General features: G+C 53.2%; 1 protein-coding gene across 8 annotated transcripts in view; it reads right to left on the reverse strand.

Moving 5' to 3' along the window:
• Window positions 1-14526: 14526 nt before the first annotated feature.
• The window catches only part of PBX3 (PBX homeobox 3), a 102581-nt gene continuing 100035 nt past the window's right edge, over window positions 14527-17072 (reverse strand). For all 8 annotated transcript variants that reach the window (XM_059864996.1, XM_059864999.1, XM_059864992.1 and 5 more), the window contains one exon: window positions 14527-16093. In XM_059864996.1, the coding sequence (XP_059720979.1) occupies window positions 16001-16093 (93 nt within the window). In that variant the 3' untranslated portion in view covers window positions 14527-16000. The remainder of the gene's footprint in view (window positions 16094-17072) is intronic.

Raw genomic sequence — 17072 nt, forward strand, 5'->3', positions numbered from 1 at the left:
TCTGCATCCCTCAGCAGCCAGCGGGAATATCTCTGGAGGAGAAAGCACACCTCGGGAAAACAGACTGCAGAGCCCCACAGAACATTCCCTTCTTAATTTATGGGAGAATTGTCCCACCACTGCAGGGAGGGGTTAGAGGGACGTTCGGGTGCTGAAATGTTCTCAGCAGAGGGAAGCCGGCTGTGCCTCCTGGGAGGGCTGAGCAGGCTCTGTGCCACCACACCTGCCCCTTCCCGGTGCCAGGCGCCACCACAGACACCATCAGGGTCACCCCTCAGCCTCTCTGGGACCAGCACTGCTTTGCTTTATAGGATGGTTAAAGGAAACCCACCATGATCCATCCTTAGGCTGCAGACAGACGAATTTTTATTTACTTTTAAAAATTCTCTGTCCCATTGGCCTGGATTTCCAGGACTTTGGGGTGGCTCGGGGTCTGCACTGGAGCCCCAACGCCCCACGTGCCCCAAGAGCAGGCAGGACTGGCTGCCTGGCTGAGGGCTCCAGCCCATCCTGGGCACAGCCTCACAGATCTGTTCGACACAGCCAAGGGCACTGGGCATGCTGCCTGGGTGACTCCTGCTCTGGAATCCACGGCCAGGCAGGCCAGAATGGCCCTGCAGCTCAGAGCCTGAGCATCAGCAGGATGTGCAGGTGCTGCTCAGCCTCTGCCAGGGCTCTAGCTCCCTACTGCCCAACAGCAGGAAGGCAACATTTCAAGAAGGATAAAATTCCAGTAGTCCTCCAGTGCAGCACTGTCATAGCTGCTCAGGCTCCCCAGAGCATGCAGGAGCCTGGAGAGAGCTGGTGTCTAGTCTTCTCTCAAGTACTCCACCTTAATTGGGCAGGTAAAGCTCTATAATTAGGGACCTTAGCTGGGGAGTTTTTCTAATCCATCATATCTGCTCCATTATTCAACTCTATCAAATGCACACATGCAGGGAGAAGCAGGACATTCTTCACAACACTGCCAATATTAATGTCTTTCCAATTACAGAGCATTATAATGGCAACCTGATGAGGAACTCTGACACGCTGCCTGCAACTTCTAACTTTTGATTAAAGCCTCCTTCAAGATGCTCCCCTTCAATCCATGGCACAGGGCTGGCCAGGCAGAGGTGAGGAAAGGCAGGAGGGAGCAGCACGGAGGATGCTCTTGCACCCCTCAGAACAGCTCACCTGCCTGTGACTGGTACCAGGGAGCTCCAGCTGTGTCCCCACCCTTCCACACAGAATCACAGAATCATAAAGAGACCTCCAAGATCAGGTCCAAGCCTTGCCCCATCACCACCCTGCTCCAGCCTTCTCTGGGGAGCTGTGGGTGCTCTGGAGGCAGCAGCCCCCCGGGAGCCCTGGCAGAGCTGCAGCTCCAGCCCCTCCCTGGCTCTGCTCCCTGGTGCCTGCCTGGGCTGGCACAGGGGGTGGGAGCTGCTGATACCACGGCTGAAAAAGGGGCTTTGTTAAAATATTCTTCTGACAGGTTCATTTTCTGAATTCCTCTGGATTATTTCCAGCATTCCAGTTCCATCAGAAAAAACTCTTTTCAGGGGGTGGAGAGAGGCTGTGGGGCATTTCTTCCTTTTCTTCTCATTTAGATGGTGAAAGTTAATCCTTTCAAAGTCTGGAACAACCAGAGCTGACTGTGATGGAGTGCATCGTTTCACAGTGCAAGAGAAGTGCTGGGACAGAGCAACAACCTGAGAACCTGGCAGCTGCAGGAGAGCCCCACCAGCACGGGGAGCAGCCCTGGCTGCAGCTGCACTCGGTTTGTGGGGGCAGCATCGTGGGAGGGGTCCCCTCCTGCTGCAGGACACTCACCTCAGCCAGCTGGGTGTCACCCTCCCGTGGACCTGAGTCCCTCCAAAGCACCTGGAATGACAGCCTGAGCCCAGGAATGCTGGTGACTTCTTAAATTATGGTGCCTTTCCAGAACAAATGTGATTCCAGTGGAAAACTAGCATGACAAGAGGTGCACACAGTAATAACCCAGTGAGGAGACATGGCTCTCAAGACATCTACAGACCCAAGATTAAATGAAATTTTGACAGAGAAAAATATGTATTGGCAACATTTCTTGATCCACAATTCAAAGAGAAAATTGAAACCATATTTCCGTAAGAATCAGACACTGGGAAGAAGTTCTTAATAAACAAAAAGAGACAGGTCATGTAATTCACTCCATTTTCCTCTTTTCCATTTGTTGGCCAGGAACAATTAAGAGTCAAGGAAAGAAGGTTTTTAACCAAAAATTTGTACTTGAACCTGATAAAATCAACTTGGAAAGAAGTTTCTTAGCTGCAAGGCTGAATATTTATGTCTGGAGATGTAAGGAACATTCCAGAACATTAAATAATTTGCAAAACCAAAGCTGCGGGGTCTGGGTTGAAATCCTCTGGTCTGCAGCCTCCTCTCCACCTCACTTTTAAAAACACCATCTGAAGAATCCAGAGGAGGAGAGGCCTGAGGGGGACTGCTCTCCTTGTTTGGTCAGGGCCATGTTAAATGTTCCCTCCTGGAAGGTCAGTGACTGCTGGAGCCCCGTTCCCATGGTCAGGTCCCCCAGCTCAAATGCACCTGCACAGGGTGGCTCAGGGATGGAGTGCTGGGAGATCTCTTCATTCAAGAGCCACTGCTCTGAGCTCAGAATTTTTTCCCCTGGATTTTCTGCTCTAATTGCTCCCAGGACATAAAGCTTTGGCATTGCATTCTTTTGTCCATTTGAAAATTCTCATCCTTTCTCCTAAGTGAAAACTGAAGGAAAACAAGGTAAATAATAAAAAAAATTGTGGAAATCCTTAGGATCCCCCCCAGTCCACAGAAGATAACCTGGAGATGCAGTGGCACATGGAGAAGCACTTTGCTTCTGCAAAGGTTCACGTTCAGACCCAGAGGAGCAGAGCAGCACCCTGGGGTGTGACCCTCAGCCCTGGTGAGAAGCCCGAGCCCCCTGGCCCCCTCCAGCCCAGGATCAGGTCCAGGAGGGACAGGGGATCTGTGCTGGTGACGTGCAGAGGGACAGGCACTGGCCCTCCTGCACAGCAGAGTGACATGAATTAGCGCGTGACAGTGACAGAAAATGGAAAAGAATGGCCCTGCAAATGCAGTTACAAGAGAAAAGCAAATTGATTTAGTGGACATATGAGTATTTTTGAGAGAGAAAGCAGGAGAGCTGCCTGACATATTCCAAGATACCCCACGATTGCCTCTCTTAAGGAGATGTCATTCAGATTTCCCTGAACTAGCCTTTAAATTAGTTCTATAAATAGCTGGGGCACTGGCAGTATTTACAGTGTGAGCATCAGGTGAGAAACTGCAGCGGCTGCTCCTCTCACCTTGCGCCTGCCCCGCTGGAGGTTAACTCTGATTTCCATGTTAATGCCGCCTGGATCCCAATGGCTGCCATTTGTCAAATTAACATTCATTTCAACAACCCAAAAGTGAGAGCTTTTAAACATTAATTCACAACTATGAGCTCTTCTCAGCACATTATTATGTTACTGTGATGAAACAAACTGCCTATGGAAAGATATAGATCCTGCTGGAGCTGCTGGCACTGCGGATGGGAGAGGAGGCCTGCTCTGGAGGCAGGGCTGGCAGTGCCACAGCAGAGCTGGCACAGAGGGAGCCAGGAGCCCCCAGACCCGCTGCTCGTGGCATCTGCTCGGGCACGGCGCTCCCGAGAGCCACTGTGGGCAGCTCAGGGCTGTGTGTCCCACCCAGCTCTCTGTGGGGTGGGGGGCCGTGGGGCCCCCAGCCCAGCTGGGAACGCCAGCTTGCCTCACCCTCCTGCCCTCTCCTCCTGCATGGCATTCCCGGGAAGAGGTTTGCCAGGAACCCTCTCCCACTGCGAGCATTTCCAAGAGATTATCATCTGAAAGATTTAAATGGGTGCTATTTTGAGTCTGCAATTATTCCAGCTCTCACCATGACTGATCAGGGCGCTGTCTCTGATTAACAAGACAAATTAGGGGAAGGCCCTCGCTGCCGCTGCCCGAGGCTGCGGACAAAGGCAGGATGCGGTGCCAGTGGGACATCCCTGGGCACGCGCTCCTCCCTCCCTCCCGGGCAGCGATGCCACCTCCAAGCAGGGGCCGTGTCCGAGGGCACGGGCAGGCCGGCAGCCCGAGCATCTTCCAGTGGGAAGTGCCGGACACGGGGGAAACCCGCCGCCCTCCAGCGCCGGCACCGAGAGCCCTGTCCCCTCCCGGGCACCGCGGTCAGCGCTGTCCCCCGGGGCCGCCGCTGCCTCCCCGCCCGCCGGCACACCCCGGAGCCTCCCGACGCCTCATCCCTCCCATCCTGTTTGCCAGAGTCTGCTTGGAGCTCCTGGGAATTCAGGATAAGCCGAACTGATGCGTCTCTTTCTCAGCGACCATCTCTGGCAACGTGTGCCAGTGGTGCCGCAGGACGGGATTTCCTTCCCTTCTCAGGACGAGAGGGACAGAGGGGAGCCCTGTGCCCGAGGGTGTGGGTGCTGGGCACCGGGGGGGCAGGGGCAGGAGCCCGGAGCTGCTGCAGCCTGGGCACAAGGCCGCCGTGCCAGGGCTCCATCCATGCCAGGGCTCCATCCGTGCCTGGGCTCTGGGGCCAGGAGTGCCGGCCCTCATCTGGCCTCCTGATTTTCCTGAGGGTCTATCTCCCCAAATAAGCACAGACAGATAGCTACAGCTCAAGATCATCTGGAATCATCCCTGGCTCCTAACCGAGTCCAGAGCTGTAATTCACTCAAGGTGTTCTGCTGTGAACCCGGAGAGCAGCGTGGAGCAGCGAGTGTAAATGGGAGCAGAGCTGAGACTGAATTACAGCTGCACTGCTGCACCAGGCACCTCGTGCTCAGACACAGGGGAACAGAGTCCTCTTTGTTAAACTAATTGTTTTAAGACATAGGAGGAGAGGACAGAAAGGACCTGTTAAATATTTACCATTTCAGGCCTTTTCTTGCCGGACATTTTTGCACTGTTGATATAAGCTGCTCTGTGCCGCAGTTAAACCTGCCCATAAAAATGGAAAGGTTCGAAGTGTGCATGACATATTTCAGGGGGACAGGGTGACTCCAGGGGCTGGTAATGAAGCCCAGAGCCTTTCACCTCTGGAGCACTGGTTTGAATCCAAACACCATTTCCATCTGCAGGTGGTTTAGCTGCATCCCTGTTACGAGCAGGGCTGTTCTCTGTCCTTGGGACCAAGTGCTCCTCTGGGGGACCTGGGGAAGGTCCCCCCACTGGCCCAGGGCCTGGCTGTCCCTTCAGAGGGGTCAGGAGGGCAGGGGAAGGGGCTCCAGCTCTCCATTCCACTTCTGGGAGCCCCAGGACAAGCACAGCCCACACAGCTGTGTCCCGTGGGGACAGGAAGGTCCAAAACACCCTGAGAGCCAGCAAATCCTCCTGCCACTGGAGAGGCAACCCTGGGAACAGGCGGTGACAGGGTGGCAGCTCCAGTGGCACCGGTGCTCCTGTGCCAGGGGAGCCCATCAGGGGGATGGAGAGTGTTCTGGAAAACCCACTGCCACGGGAACAGCCCTGCCATGGGTCGGGCACGTGGCTCAGGCACTGCCACCCCGGCAGGGCTCTGCAGCCCTCGACCTGCCTGGAGCTCACCTGCCCCAGAACCTGTGAGACTGCCCGGGCAGCCACCTGGGCCAGGTGGGCAGGGCGGGCAGGTGACGCCCCAGGAACGAGTCCTGCTGGCAGCAGTGGCACTGCAGCCTCCCGGTGACACGTCCTGGTGGCTGACCCTCCCAGTGGAAAGCATCTGTCTCCAGTGGTGCTGCCCGTTCCATCTGTCTGTCTGTCTGTCTGTCTGCTGCTAACACGAGCTCCCTGTTCCCACCCCAGCAGGGAGAAGGCTCCGTCCTCACCCCAACGGGGCAGGAACTCAGCTGCCCCAGCCCAGGGCAGGGCTCCTCTGAGGAGCTCAAATTCTGCAGATCTCAGCAAAAACTGTGGGAAGAACTCAAATATGCAGCAAGCACTGATTTTCCATGTGGATGCATTGCCATTAGGCTTACCCATTAATTAGAATAATAGTAATTGTTATGATAATGATGATTATAGAGACTACTTCATATTTACTGAGGTTGGAAATATCTAAACCAAACCCTTGCACAAGCCGCATGCTTTTATCAAAGCCATTAATGTCTGAGATAACATTTTTAAATGCCAAATTTTCTATGAAAACGTATATTTATATCAAGAAAATTAAATTTCAGCTTAAGGTTCTTATTATAAATAAAAGAAAATAAGTCAATAAAACAATAAATATTTAACTGAATGAAGCAGAAATTATATCCAATTATATTTTCTTTAAAACCCAATTTATCTGCCAATATTTTCTTTAAATGCTCATGTTACTTTTTCACTTACTAACAATAAATGCCTGGATGCATTTCAAAGTGGTGCCTTTCCTATTATTTCATTTCCTGGAGTCCTCGGCTTGAAAGGACATTAATAGCACACTATAAATAAAAAAAAAAGTTACTTAAGGATTTACAGCTGAGGATTTCTATGGAAACAAACCGGAGAGGGGAGTTTGCATCAGGGTGGGGGTGGGGGATGGAAACAAAGAGCTGAAAACGGGAACCAAACTTCAGCTGCCACGTGGCAGCCCCAGATCCTCCTGCCTGCGCCCAGCTCCGCGTCTGGGGTCACTGGGGAGGGGGGCACAGGGTACCCCAAAGCAGCCACCAGGTCCTGGTGCTGCTCTGGAACAGGAACACGGGGACAGAGGGACAGTTTGGGCTGCCAGGGGAAGCTGCGGCCAGACCCCTGCCTGTGCCCAGGATGAGAGCTGCAGGAGAGTTACAGGGATGATCCCACATACCAGGGCACTGCAGGACACTGGGACACCACGGGACACTGGGCTGTTGAGGGACACTGGGACACCACGGGACACTGGGGTGTTATGGGACACTGGGACACCACGGGACACTGGGCTGTTGAGGGACACTGGGACACCACGGGACACTGGGGTGTTATGGGACACTGGGACACCACGGGACACTGGGCTGTTGAGGGACACTGGGACACCACGGGACACTGGGGTGTTATGGGACACTGGGACACCACGGGACACTGGACTGTTAAGGGACACTGGGACACCACAGGACACTGGGCTGTTATGGGACACTGGGACACCACGGGACACTGGGCTGTTGAGGGACACTGGGACACCACGGGACACTGGGCTGTAAAGGACACTGGGACACCACGGGACACTGGGCTGTTAAGGGACACTGTCAGGCCACAAGCTGGGGGCATCTCCTTTGCCCCAGCTGCCCCTGCCCCTTCACCTGTTTGCGCTCAGGTGCTCCTCAGCCACCCTGGGAGCACCTGAGCACAAGCCAGTGGAGGGGAATGGCTCCATCGCCAGCTCTCACAAATGGGAAGCGGATTTCCAAGTGAGAGGAACCAAAAGGACTTGCATAACATAGGAAACAATTCAACAATCAAAAAATCTTTCACTACTTCATAGGATTTTATGAATTGAATTGTGTCTGTAAGCGCTGACAGCCCGAGCCGATCAATCAATCAAGGGATGCCCGGCTCGAGCCCGCAGGGATGCCCCGCTCGGGGAGGGTGCTGCTGGCAGGGCACCCGGCTCCTTGCCCAGCCCCACAGTGGCAGGGTCCCCCCAGGCCCTCCCCACCATGGCACGGGTCCTGGGGGACAGCCCTGCTCTGGCTTGGGAGCCCAGCCTGACTTTCAGGGCCACACCTGGGGCATGGGCCCAGCCCAGCCCCACGCGCGTGCAGCCAGAGGGCCCTGGGGACAGGCAGAGCCCTGGGTGTCCTCTCTGTCACAGCGTTCTGGGGACTCCTGTGGGGGCTCCTGCAATCTGCCTCTGCCCCTGAGTGCTCATCGATGCGGAGGGTGCAGCAGGTTATTGATGGCGTGTGGGACCAGGTGTTCACAGACGAAAGGTTAGTTTATTAATCCTCTGGGAGACCCTATGAAAAACAAATTCAGGTAAACAACATATTTTTCTTGACTGCTTTCAAGATTTAAGGCAGGGATCCTGTTCTTGGAGTCTCTTCGACGCATTACCAATGCACTCTGTTATTACATTCTTCAAAAAAGAGAGATTGCTTCTCGTGCCACGTTCTGGGAGAGAGAAACCTAATTGAATCTGCTGCCCATGTGGCTGGAGAGCATCTCCTTCCCAGTTATGGATGGGCTGGAGAGTCTCTGAAGCACACGGGCAGGCCCATTGGAAAGGCATTGTTCTGCTGGGTGCCTGCAGTTCCATGCTGTGTCCACCCCACCTGCTCAGCTCCTGTGGTGCCCAGCTTTCCTGTCCCACAGACATGCCCTCTGTGCCCAGAGCAGGTTTGGTGGTGGCCCTTTGTCCAGCCAAGGTGAGGGGAAGATGGGTTTCCAAGTGAAGCCTCCTCTGTGCCCTCTCCAGGGAGGACCTGGGGTCACTGGGGGCTCTTGGGGTGGCACAGACACTTCAGCCCCTGCACCCCACAGTGCCCAAAATCACCTCCACCCCTCCCAGTGCTGCCCTAGACATGGCAGGACAAGGGCCCCAGCCTGGAGCCCCACAGAGCCCACTGAGAGGAACCAGCTGCCAGGTGGCTGCTCTGGGACCAGTGGGGACAAGTGGGGCTAATTTGATGAGGAATCCCACAGGGAGTGCCAGACACTGCACACTGCCTCATGTAAGCTCTGACCGTGGTGCTCAGGAGTGAGAAATCCCTGTGCCCTGTTTAAGACCACTGGAACTTGATTAAGCACTGAACTTTAATTAATTGAGTGGCTTGCAGTAATAAGTTCTGTGGATTTGCTTGGCCCAATGAAGAGGTGAATAGTTAATTGCCATTAAGTGTCAGGTGTGAGGGCCAGCCTGGCACGAGCCCCACCATGGATCAGACGAGGCACAGACACCGGTGCTGCCTGGCCCCAGCCCCCTGCTCTGAGGTGTCCCAGAGCCCTGCCCATGACCCTGGGCTCCAGCCCCCTGCTCTGAGGTGTCCCAGAGCCCTGCCCATGACCCTGGGCTCCAGCCCCCTGCTCTGAGGTGTCCCAGAGCCCTGCCCATGACCCTGGGCTCCAGCCCCCTGCTCTGAGGTGTCCCAGAGCCCTGCCCATGACCCTGGGCCCCAGCCCCCTGCTCTGAGGTGTCCCAGAGCCCTGCCCATGACCCTGGGCTCCAGCCCCCTGCTCTGAGGTGTCCCAGAGCCCTGCCCATGACCCTGGGCTCCAGCCCCCTGCTCTGAGGTGTCCCAGAGCCCTGCCCATGACCCCAGACACTGACTGGAACCAGAGGGGGCAGCGAAGCCCCCACCAGGCTGGGAAAGCATTCCAAAGGTCGGCTCCCCATCCCCTTCCATTCCTTCCCCCCCAAGAGTCCTGAGGTGAATCCCCTCTGTCCAGCACCTGCTGCAGAGCCAGGAGCAGAGGCTGAGGAGGAAAAGTGCAGTGCAGGAAGGTCCTTCCCACCCAGAACGGGCTGGAGCAGGAGGGCAAGGCCCCGGCACACGTGCCCTGCCTGGGCTCCAGCGTGCCTCTCCTGCTCCTTAAATTGATTGGCACTTTCTATTTGAGGAAAAATGAGTTCTTAAAATTGAAATACTGGTTATTGTTATGGTAATACAGCAAGGCTGTGGCAGCAGAGATTTTAAGATACAAAAAAGGTTAGTTTGAATCAAGCAGCTGAGAGGTGAGTCTATATAAAGTACTCAGGACTAATGAGTTCCAAGGGATCTGCGCATCGGGTCTGGACCCCTTAATGCTGCTGATTCAAGTGGTGGGGGTGCAGGTAATCACCAAGATAACCCGAGGCCTCTGGGATCATTACTGCTTTATCACATTTTGTATAAAATATTTTCGGCCTCATTTAGGATGTCAGCCTCTATCAAACGTTTCCTGGCGTTCAGAGCACGACGCAGCCCCGCGGCTCCAGCATACCTGGAACCCTCACCCTCCTCCCCTGGCCCTGCACACCTGGAACCTGCACTGCTCTCTCCAGGCTGGTGTCCCTGGAACCCTCCTGTCCCACCAGGAGAGGCACTCGGGGCACCCCAGACTCTGAGGGGGTTGTGGTGCTGAACAGGAGATTTGTGAATAATGTGAGAACAAAAGTATTGAGCCATATTAGCAGGACATAGTGACTGATTCCCAACATCTGTTATTGCTTTCTCTCATCTGTACCTGAAATTAGCAATTTAGAGCCAATACCTTTATTTGGAAAATAATAGTACAGAATTATAAAAGTTTAATATGCTCTCAGTAAAATGAAAAATGAGCAGTTATGATATTGTCTAACACTTTCAAATGTGTTTATTAATTCATGTTTTAAATCATAAGTTTCATTCTGCAGGAGAGTCATACACAGCAATAAGCAAGTTTTAAAATATTAATGAATAAACAATATTTCTCTATTGAAATATAACATGCTTCTTTGAACAATGTACCAATGGTAATAAATCACAACCAGCAGAAAATTGCATTTCATATTTAATACAACTTGAACTCTGCCTTTTTATAAATGATATCTTTTTTGTTTAATTGGCGTCAGTTCAGATCTAGCAGATTGCTAATAAAATTCTGGATTTCCATACTTAATGACGCGTGCTCTTTATGCTGAATTTTGCCACAAAAAATGCAACCTTTTATTCTACGAATCGCAGGCGTTAATAGGTGATCTCCCAGCATGGGCAGCGGCCCCGCCTGCTCTCCCAAAGCCTCACCCGGGTTCCCCCGCAGCCAGGGGTGGCCGGTGCCACACTGCCCGCTCCGAGGTGCCATCCCCAGCGGGCTGAGCCTGCCGGGCACTGCGGGAGGAGGAGGAGGAGGAGGAGGGTCCCTTACCCCCGGGGGTCCCTGGCCCGGAGATGTGCTCACCGGGGACAGCCCTGGGTCCCCACCCAGCCCAGGGACGGGGGCTCACCCAGGGGCTCTAGGCACCGCTCAGCACCCGCCTTGGCACCGCGGAGAGGAATGAAAGTAATTGGGTTTAATTAGCCAGTGTAAACACGATCCTTAAATTCCTTGCCACATGAGGGTTTTGGCAGTCTCCAATAAATTAATCCTTTTTATTATATCAGTGACAGGAAGATGATCAAATAGGCTTTGATATAGATTTTGGGATTTAGCACCTAGTAGCGCTCTGACATGCTTGAACTTCTCCTGCTGCTGCTGCTGGAGGCAAGAGCGGGGCTACAAACAGCGTCTGCTCCGAGCCGCTGCCAGGCGGAGCGGGCTGGGGGCTCGGCCATGGCGGAGCTTTGAAGAAAAGTTTGCCTCCAGGATTTGTTGGGTAAGTTGGGTTTCCAGAGGGCAGGGGAAGGAGGGGAGAGCTGTGGGAGCAGCGGGCACGCTGCCTCGGGCCGGCGCAGCGCGGCGGGCGCTGAGCGGAGCCGCGGCCCCGGGCCCTGCCGGGCTCTCCTCGCTCCAGAGCCCGTGCGAGCGCTCCGAGCTGAGCCCTGGGCTCTGCCGGCGCTGCAGGAGCCCTGGCACAGCCGTGCTCCGAGAGGCAGGGACGGCTTCCCAGGTACTGCTGGACACAGCCCAGACCTGTGGCTCGGCTCAGCAAGGGTCGTAATGCCAGCTCCATCCTCCCACTGTCCCAGCCGCAGGAAGGAGCCAGCGGCTTTGTCAGTCAGGGGAATCGAATTCAGTGGCAGACAGGTGGCCCGGGGTGCCCACAGAAGGTGAGGGGCCCCATGTCCCACCTGGGAAAGCCTGGAGACTGGTTCAGCTACTGTGCCATCCCAGGATTGCTCCATCCTCCCTGGGCATGATGGCCCAGCATCTGATGCACACAAAACCTTCTCCAGCCCCTGCAACCAAGGAAAGGATCACTGGATGGAAATTCTAATCATATATTATATTACCATGTCATATTAGACTAATAAAATCCTAATATGATACAGGAATGGGGAGCATATCATAACTCCTCTGTGACTAATACAATGCAGGCAATAAATCACTCCAGGGCTTATCCTTAACAATTGTATCAGAGCTTTCTGTGTCACACTGATAACTCAGTCCCTCTGATCTAATGGTTCGCTTTTCTTCACAGTCCATATGGCAGTGACATTAAAGCTAATGAAATAAAATAAAATTTGCCAATCTTTGAAGAATTCCATTCTTTAAAAAAGATGTATTTTATTAACACAAACTGGAAACATCTTCAGTTAGTCACAATTACTTTTATCACATTGGAAATACATGGCACAGATACTGGCAGTGGCATTGCACCTCAGCTCACGTGGGGTCAGGACACTGCTACAGGATCACACGGTGCCACTCAGCTTCACACACGTGCTGCCAAGTCAGCAGAGTGCCCCCACTGACCCAGATCCTGCCGTGCCCCAAGGCCTCCCCAGCTCTTCCCTTCCTGGGCTCAGGATCCCTCCAAGCCCGGACACACAGGGCACAGCCGGGCACAGTGGGAGCCTGCCACCTCTCCACTGTCAGCTGTCAGAGGAAGGTTTGCTGCCCTCGGGGGCTCTCAGGCTGTGGGGCTGCTCCCAAGGCTCGGCAGGTCACAAAGCAGAGGCATCGTGTCTCCCCAGCTGCCGGGCTTCTAGAGGCTCCTCCTGCAGGACACCCCGGAGTAGTGGCCATGCCATGGTCCCCACGGTCCCCACGGCACAGCAGGTCAGACAGAGCTGGGGCTGGGCCCAGAAGTGGCTGTCGAGCCCTGCCCAGGGAGCAGTGTGGGTCTCTCCTCCAGACACCCTCGTGCCTGTCCCAGTGATGGATGCCTTAGTCAGGTCAGCGCTGAGCACAGGAGATGGCAATTCCTGGGACCTGCTGCAAATCCTCCTTTGGTCCTGCTGTGCTCCACACAGGGTCTAGGGCTGGCACCTCCCATGGCTGGTGGGCTCCTGCTGCAGGGTTCTTGTGTGCCCAAAGCTCAAACGTGGGCGCAGGGAATCAGGATGGTGCTGCTGAGCTGGCAGGGTGGGAGGGCTGAGGGTCTCCTCCCCTGGTGAGAGCCACTGTTCCTGCGAGGCTCCTTCAGGGTGTAGCTACTGGGTGAAACACAATACACCATCAGCAGCTTGATCCTAGTGCTGGTGCTGGCAGTAAACCTCCCTGATGCGTGATCAGGCCTCAAGGATAAGATGTTTATTATTTGCCACGGAACCACGTGGCTGCTCTCCAACGTAAGGAAAAGCCAAATTGCACTTGTAATTCAAAGGGACCCAAAGCCTTAATGCTGCAAAGCAGCAGCTAATGATGCCCAGCGGGCGTGGGGCACGCACGGGCGGCCCAAAGGTTGTTGATGGCCTTCCTATGAACCTCCTCAGTGTGTGACAGGTCCTTGCCTGTGGCCAGCAGAGATGTGATCAAGATGAGGGACGTCTGAGTGTTCATTACGCTGCCTACTACGCCTCCGCTGACACACTTTACATTTAAAATATAAAATACCATTTCCACTGAGCTGTAGCACGAACACTGAGCGTGTGGACTTGGGCAGCTCCATTAGCAAATGCAAATTATTGGGTGCTTTGTCCTCAGCATGCAGAAGTCTTTGGCAGTCCACAGTCCCCACCTGCCCCAGCTCCTGTTAACTCATAACAAAGGCTTTGCAATGCATGTCTGGCTCTTTACTTGTTTATTTAAATGCACCACCTGTGGAAGAAGCAGCACTGTGCAATTCCAAACCTGATGGAGGTGAGTCTGCTCTGTGAACAGAGCAGCAGCAGTCACTGGTGGGTGAGAGCGTGGGGTGCAGTGTGGCCACGGCCCGGGGGAGAGTGGGAGAGCAAAGGTGTTTTACAAAATACCCTGATACAAGAATTGTCGAGAAAAGCTGAACCAGAGGCTCATTGAATCATGCAAATAGTTGTTCAGCCCCCAAAAGAACCCCTGAAGGCCTGAACAGCCAAAGGGAAGGAGAGGTGATGGCCCAGCAGCTCCTCAGAGCCACCGAGCTGCAGCTCTGGGCAGGGGCTGGTGCTGGTGAGCGCTGGCCTCCTCCTGCCTAGCTGCACTAACCCAAGTAGTGAGTAGTTATATTTATCAAAGACCATTTGCTGCAAGTGATTAACGTTAATTTGATTTCCTGTGAGTCAATTTCCTTGAGATATGGTAAATAGGCTATTACCTGTTATTGACCTTTACTTTATTAAAAAGACTTAAAATTAGCATTTATATATATACGTCCTTCCAAAAAAGTTTTTTTAATAAAGAAAAATATTTTTATAATCACATTAGACTTGCTAGCTGAGGCTATAGCTCCAAAGCTAATGTTAAATAAAAATGGTAATTAAGAGTGAATATGATGATGGTTTTTAAACTCATCTAAAGGCCTGACCCCTTCCTTTACCTCCACTTGATTTGTGGCTCCCAGGCAGAGCAGGGCAGCAGCGGAGGCAGGCGCTGGCAGGTGGAAGCCTTTGCCCAGGATGTGCCTCTCCCAGGATTTCCAATTCTCTCCTGGCAAGAGGGCACAAGGACCTGCTGGTGTTTCTAAAGAGATGCTCAGCTCCTGCTCCATGCCAGCTCGCTCCTCTGGAGACCGACGCATCTCCTCAGGCTGACTTGAACTGAGCAGGAAGAAATTACGTCAACGTTTGATCATGAAAGCAAAAAGTTTATTCATGTTTGAAACTACATATAACTACCACGAGGAAGACTTTTCAATCCAGGGTGTAATCCAGTTAGAAAGTAACACGAAACGGTTTAATACATTAGAATCACTGCCACAAATTATTTTCATGACTCAATCAGTTTCAGAATCGCATACAATACAAAAGAGAGAGAGAAAGGGCCCCTGCAATCCAGGGGGATGTACAGTACTGAATACTGAAGTCTGTATGCATTACAATTAGTTGTTGGTTTTTGCGTGTATTAGTAACAAGATGAAGAACATTCAAAATGCTTCTCAGTATTTACAACAGTTGCACTGTTTTGTGTCCATCCTAAGACCCCATGTTTCCACTTCCGCTTCTTTAGCAGTTGCCAAGGCAACCCTGATTTGTAGGAGATTACAATGTACATTACATTTCGTGGGGAAACAAAGAGTTAATTACAAGATGCAAAAAGATAAGAAAGAGACAAACTACAGCGTGAGTATCGTTCAGAGGTAGTAAGTGAGCACTCTAAGCTACAGAACATGTTGAAAGTCTATTGGTTTGTATGAGTTCGCATGAGGTAATAAAGCTGTGTTTGATTGGTGAGATGTATAAATACTCTTTTGCTACACTATGTACAACACTCCATATCACGGTGCTCTTTCCTTTCCTTTTCCTTTGTTTGTGGTTTGCTGCCAAGCAGAGGCACCAGCCCTTGGCAGGCGTGGGTAGCACCCAGCTCGTACTGTAAAACCCCGGTGGTGGCGTGCACAGAGACCAGCAGCAAGAGTCGGCATCTCCCAAGAGCAACCTGTGTCCGCGTCGGGATTCCGAGGGGAGGCTCGGGTGCCGGGAGGGGGGGGGCTTTAGCAAGAAAAGATGCTCCTGGTTTCCAATCTAATTTGTAAGACAATAGAGCTCAACAAAAATGTGACGAATAAGGATTCTTAAACACGACCATTGTTAACCGAAATAACTGAACAGCTCTTTTTATTCCAGCTCTGTGAGAGATATGAAAAGATGAAACACAATCAAAGTCTGTGATTCCTGTCGACTTTCCATGGAAATATGCACACAATTAAATTTGGGTGAGGCGGTTCTTTGTGTCTGCTCTTGCTACTGAGGTTAAGCTTGTCCTGTACTTTTACCCTTAAGGCCAAGTAATTGGCAACTGGTAGACCAACATCATTAAAACTGCTGATAATAAATTATGATAAAATAGTTACAGGGCTATAAACAATGCTAAATCTTGGCCTAATTGGATAAAGTGCTTTTTAACATTGTGTGTTTTAAGTATAAATACAAATGATTATGATACCTTTAAAAAACAGATTTACCAAGTTTTCTAATAAGACAAGGTTTTACAGTAAAGCTGTAGGTGGTTGGCTACAAAAAACTCTTTCCTTTTTCTCCTGCAACTCTGAATGCGCTAATCAAGGCATCTCAGCTCAGGGAAAAAGTGTTGCTAGGAGATTAGTTAGAGGTATCCGAGTGCACACTTCCCGGCCCTTCTGTAGGGGAAGTCACAGAAGATGGAGTGGTTGCGTCCTGCCAGCCTCCATTAGCCTGCAAAGGCAAAAACAAGTCAATTGATACCATTGCGCATATTAATTACACCGCGGGCCGACGGCGGGGCTGAGGGGCTGCTCGGGAAGGGGATTGTCCGCCCTCTGCAGGGCTGTGCACGGGCAGGGAAAGCAGGAGCCTTCAGCCAGATGCTGCCTGCAGCCAGGACTGTGGGATTTCTGCAGATCATCCCTGTTTTAATGAGGAACATCCCTTCACCGGCGCTTCAGCTTTTTCCCCTGAGAAGACAAGCCTGGGGCAATCCGTGTTTAACCCCCGCGTCTCCCCTCACTTCCCCAAGTTCGGCATGGCCTTTCCCCACGGGCAGGGCCCTCGGCAGAGCTGCCCCACCTGGCTCCCTGCAGTGTCCCCCCAGCTGCCGGCCAAAGGCAGGGAGGATCGGGTTTGCAATTATCCGCAGCGGCGGCCCCGCTCGGGCCCGCTCCGCGCCGCGGCTGCGGCCCTCCCGCCTCAGACCTGCCTCAGCACGAGCAGCGCAGGAACAAATTTGCCTTATGTCTCGGCCAATCGAGGCAATTGCTGGAATCAATGTCTGATCGGATTTCGGCTGTGGCAGACAGCTTGTCGCTACATATTTTTATGTCAGTCAAGAAGAGGGAGGCGCGGGGCTCGTGAGTTGGGGGACGCTGAGTGGAAGTGACGGGGAGGCCTCAGCGCAGCGCCCGCGAGAGCGGCCCCGGCCGCGCCGCCGCTGCCCCCGGCCCTGGCAGGGAAAGGTTAGCAGGAAAATGTGCTCCTGGGGCTCGGCCACCCGAACCCTCCGGGCCGGGGACACCGGGGAGACGCGCAGGGCAGCGCCGGTGTGGCGGGGGAGCCGCGGCCGCCGCCCCTCGCACCCCACGGCCGGCCCGGCTCCGCGCTCATCCATCACGGCACGGAGCGCCGGGCGGCTGCACCAGGGGAGAGCAGCCTCCGTAATTATCTCCTCTGCAGATGAAACAGCAAACAGCGCAGCTTC

This window comes from Haemorhous mexicanus, chromosome 21, assembly GCF_027477595.1.
Source record: "Haemorhous mexicanus isolate bHaeMex1 chromosome 21, bHaeMex1.pri, whole genome shotgun sequence".
Classification (NCBI taxonomy): domain Eukaryota; kingdom Metazoa; phylum Chordata; class Aves; order Passeriformes; family Fringillidae; genus Haemorhous; species Haemorhous mexicanus.